This window comes from Penaeus vannamei, chromosome 7 (genome assembly GCF_042767895.1).
Source record: "Penaeus vannamei isolate JL-2024 chromosome 7, ASM4276789v1, whole genome shotgun sequence".
Taxonomy (NCBI): Eukaryota; Metazoa; Arthropoda; class Malacostraca; order Decapoda; family Penaeidae; genus Penaeus; species Penaeus vannamei.
This window is the reverse complement of record NC_091555.1, coordinates 21,720,263-21,725,262: the sequence shown is the minus strand read 5'-3', so window position 1 is coordinate 21,725,262 and position 5,000 is coordinate 21,720,263. Positions and strand designations below refer to the sequence as shown.

Genomic DNA, 5,000 nt, shown 5'->3' with positions numbered 1-5,000 from the left:
GACAACATCGCCTGCGGGCCACAGGAGCCGAGTGAGTGTATAATCTCCGTTTCCCACTTGTCTCTCCGCGTGACCTTGTTCACCTCTGACCTCGCGCGTGGGCAACCTTGGCTTGGTGGGGTTCTTTTAGATATCTTTTTCTTCTTTTATTTAGTGGGTACTTTTCCTTTCTCGTGCGTCCTTGCTAGTTTGGCCAGGTTTTATTTTGGAAAGTAAAGTTAGCTGAAGATGCTTAGAATTCAAGATATTTTGCTAGCTATGTTAAAGGTTAGACTTGAAAATTACTTTTGCTATTGTTGGTCATCATCATTTTTTCCTTTTATATGATCATGCTAAGCTTCAAATCGTGTTGCATTTTAGCACAATCACTACTGATTAGAGGTCAAAATTTGAGAATATTTCTGACCAAATGCATTCTCACTCTTCGTCAAGAGGTCCGTTTTATGCATTTCCTATTCATTAACACCAATATCAATGTATATCCTTCTTACAACTATCCTCCCCCCTCCCCCCACCCTATAGCTGAGGCCCCCCTGGCCACGACCCCTGACCCCCTGGAGGCACTGCCATGTGACCCTCAGGACTGCCAGTTGCCATACTGCCACTGCTCCTTCGATGGCACTGAGATTCCCGGAGGATTGAGAGCCGAGCAGGTAAGTAGTTGCTTTTCGTCAGAAGTTGTAGCTGCTTTCCTGGTACAAAAAGAGAGGCGATAAATTCATGAAAGAAATGTGTATACAATTTCAGTAAATATAAACCAAATAATTCGTGACGAAGGTAATCCACTGAAACTTCAGACCTATGAATTCACAATCAACATTCCACTGCTAACTCAAACAACCCGACAAAAACACAAATCCTTAGCCGCACCCTCCACCTTCTCCTCACCCCACCCGACCTACAACCCTGAAAAAAAAAACAGAAAAAAACAACCCATCACAACCCCCATCTAACTAAACACAACCCACAGGTCCCCCAAATCATCATGCTTACCTTCGACGGAGCTGTGAACGACCTCAACTTCGACACCTACAACCAGATCTTCCTCGAGAACCGCACAAGTCCCAACGGCTGCCCAATCCGAGGGACCTTCTTCGTCTCCCACGACTACACCAACTACCAGCTGGTCGAGGAGTTCTACAGCCGGGGCCACGAGATCGCCCTCGGCACTGTGACGTAAGATTTTTGGCTGTTCAGTCGCGCGTCTAATGGTATTCTCTTGATCCTTATTGTTGCTGTTGTTGTTATTATTATCATTATTGATATTATTGTTGCTATTTTTATTGATGTCATTATTATTATTATTATCATTATTGTTCTTATAATAATAATAATAATTATTATTACTGGTACTACTACTATCATTATTATTGTTGTCATTATTATTATCATTATTATCCTCATTATCATTATTATCGTTATTATCATCATCATCATCATTATCACTTGTTATTATTATCTTCATTGTTGTTATTATCACTATCATCATTCTTTGTTTTTATTATTAGTCTCATTATTATTGTTATCATTATTATTGCTATTATTATTATTGTTATTGTTATTGATGTCATTATTATCGTTATTGTCATCAACTTTATTATTACTATTATCATTCTATTATCATCATTATCATTAATATCTTCATTATTATTGCTATTGTTGTTATTATCACTACTATCATTTTATTATTGTTCTCAATATTATTTTCATTATTGTTAATATGATCATTCTGTCTCATTATTCTCATCATCATGTAGTAACGCGTAAGTTTAAATCGAATTGGTATATTACTTGTTCGTCTATTAGCATATTTAAACATCTGCTTCTGTTATGAGATTGTAGCATGAAATCCTTGATATTATTAGCGTATATCTCTTTATATAACTTCATCTCCTTCGCTTCATTATTTTCCCCTCATTTCCCCTTCCCTTATCATTTCTCCCTCACTTCCCCTTCCCTATTCCCCCCCCCAAATTCCCACTTCCCTTATCATTTCTCCCCCACTTCCTCTCCAATTCCCTCTTCCCTTATCATTTCTCCCTCACTTCCCCTTCCCTATTCCCCCCCCCCCCAAATTCCCACTTCCCTTATCATTTCTCCCCCACTTCCTCTCCAATTCCCCCTTCCCTTATCATTTCTCCCTCACTTCCCCTCCAATCCCCCTTCCCTTATCATTTCTCCCCCACTTCCCCCCCAAATTCCCCCTTCCCTTATCATTTCTCCCCCACTTCCCCTCCAATTCCCCCTTCCCCCATCATTTCTCCCCCACTCCCCCTCCAATCCCCCCTTCCCTTATCATTTCTCCCCCACATCTCCTTGCCTGACCCCCTCCCTCCCCCCAGACGCCGCTCGGGCCTCGAGGACGGGACGTATGAGGAGTGGGTCGGCGAGATGGTCACCATGAGGGAGATCCTCAGCTCGTTCTCCGGCGTGAGGAAAGCTGACATGTTGGGCATGAGGGGCCCTCATCTCAAGCCTGGCAAGAACGCACAGCTGGAGGTGAGTCGGAGGGAGGACTTGGGGAGGGTTGGGGTTGGGTGGGTTGGTGGGTATGTGGGTGGTGGGGATGGGTGGGTTGGTGGGTCTGTGGGTGGTGGGGTTGGGTGGGTTGGTGGGTGTGTGGGTGGTGGGGTTGGGTGGGTTGGTGGGTATGTGGGTGGGTTGGTGGGTGTGTGAGTGGTGGGGTGGGTGGACATGTCGGTGGTGGGGTTGGGTAAGTATGTGGAAAATGGGGTTAGGTATGCACATCTATTTCCATGTGGTGGGACTGGGTATGTATGGGTATGTGCTAGGGGCATGGAAGATATGTTTACGCGTTTGTTTTATTTGTCTCTCTCTGTAATGCTTAACTTTCTTTTCCGTTTTGCATAATCCATCCATACAGATTTTCCCATATGTTTATCCCACCTATCCATCCAACTCCTTCTCCCCTTCTTCTCACCAACGCGGAAGGTCAGTCACCACCATACCTCTCCCCCCCCCTCTCCCCAACACAACCCACCCTCTAACCCCCTCCCTTCTTCAGGTGATGAATGACTACGGCTTCTCCTGGGACTCGACCATCAACGCCCCCCCGAGCAAGGTGCCAGTGTGGCCCTATTCCTTCGACTACAAGATCCCTCACGAGTGCCGCTCCGGAAGCTGTGCCACCAGGTCATTCCGAGGTCAGTTAGGGTCAGGGGCGTTCGTCGTATTGCGTGATGTAGTGCCGATGTGGTCGATAGTATGAATAGATAGCAGATAGTTCGCTGATAGTGTAGATTTTGTAGTTTTCAAGAAGTATTTTTTTTTAAAGATATCTATAATCGATGTTTTTATCATTATACTTTTTGAAAGAGATAAGCATAAGGTCATACCCAGGACGAAAGAAATTCAAACAAATCTATAAGCGGTGTATTATCATTTGAAGACATACAACTAACATTTACATGTTTGGACATGCATATACACATAAATAAATGCGTATCTATCTATCTATCTGATAGATATACATTTATCTATCTATCCGTTGAGTAGATATGCATATCTAGAATCATACATATACATTCATTTCAGTATATATGTATGTCCGTATAGTGAATATTCACTGGGTCGGGTCTCGCGCAATTTTAACAAACCGGCCGATAGTCAGAAGCGCCCAGTCCCACACTCCCATCCTCCTACTCCAACAGGACTGTGGGAAATGCCCATGAACTCCCACTTCAAGAACTTCCAATTCGAGGGAGGCTTCTGCCCCTACTTGGACCAGTGCAGCTTCAGCTATCAGAACGAACCCGACGTGCTCAAGTGGCTTCAGGACGACTTCAACCGCCACTATACCACCAACAGGTTCGGCTCAGAAGGGGTGTTTGGGGGTCGTTGGGGCTCACGGCGGGGAAGAGGTGTCCTCTGTCTCTCTCTCAAGGTCTCTTGTCTTTCTCTCTTGCTTTCTCACTCTGTCTGTCTGTTTCTCTCACACACTCTTTCTCTCTCTCTCTCACACACACTCTTTCTCTCTCTCTGTCTCTCACACACACACTCTTTCTCTCTTTCGTTTCTTTCGCTGTTTATCCCTTTCACACTCTTTTCTCTTTCCCTCTCATTACTTCAATATTTTTTTCTCTCTCTATCTCCTTCCGTTTTTCCTAATTTCAGCAGAAGCTGCTTCACTTTTTCTTTCGCATTTTTCATGCATTCTCCCCCGTCCTCTACGTTTTTGTCAATTACTTTCTTGTATTTTCATTTTTTTCTCTTCATATATTTTGCCTCCTCCTTCTCCTCGTTTGACATTGATTTGATTTATTATTTACAAGTTGACATATTTCCTTGTTATTCTTCACGAGTCTCTTGTTTCTTCAGGGCCCCTTACATGCTGGCTCTCTCGACCAACTGGTTCCAAACTCCAACCCAAACCAACGGACTTCTCGCCTTTATTGACTGGACTATGTAAGTTTTAGGATTGCGTTACTGTAGTCCAGGCACCGGAAATGGTATAATGTATGCTTTTTGTTGTTGATACTAATCTTATTTTTCTTTATTCATTAAATCAATGAGTTCAAAAGTACATAGTACATCACACGCACGCGCACACACACACAGATTATATATATATATATATATATATATATATATATATATATATATATATATATATATATATATATATATATATATACATATTCACATATACATATGCATTTGGGCATGTATGCATGCAACAGATTCATTTGGCCCTATCATCATAGCCTGAATCTGAAAACGAATACGTGTGTACTTAATGATTCCGGCCCAACCACAGGACCCTGAATGACGTGTACTACACCACCATGACGGAGGCCCTGCAGTGGGTGACGACGCCGCAGCCCATCTCCGAGCTGAGCCGCTTCCAGCCCTGGAGCTGCCAACAGAAGGTGTACCCCGACCCTCCGTGCGAGACGCCCAATTCATGCCAGCTGTCACTCAATGCCCGACATGACAATTTCACGTCAGCAGGTGGATCTAGGTAAGAATTCGGGTCCGAG

The 5,000-nt window shown here is 43.5% G+C and overlaps 1 protein-coding gene across 1 annotated transcript in view; it reads left to right on the top strand.

Annotated features, from left to right (window-relative positions):
• Cda4 (chitin deacetylase Cda4) overlaps positions 1-5,000 on the top strand; it is a 25,708-nt gene that overhangs the window by 19,843 nt on the left and 865 nt on the right. The window contains exons 3-10 of the mRNA XM_070123629.1: positions 1-31; positions 523-653; positions 971-1,176; positions 2,343-2,499; positions 3,026-3,164; positions 3,672-3,828; positions 4,339-4,425; positions 4,778-4,981. The exon at positions 1-31 is cut by the window's left edge and continues 87 nt beyond it. Of these exons, the coding sequence (XP_069979730.1) occupies positions 1-31; positions 523-653; positions 971-1,176; positions 2,343-2,499; positions 3,026-3,164; positions 3,672-3,828; positions 4,339-4,425; positions 4,778-4,981 (1,112 nt within the window). The remainder of the gene's footprint in view (positions 32-522; positions 654-970; positions 1,177-2,342; positions 2,500-3,025; positions 3,165-3,671; positions 3,829-4,338; positions 4,426-4,777; positions 4,982-5,000) is intronic.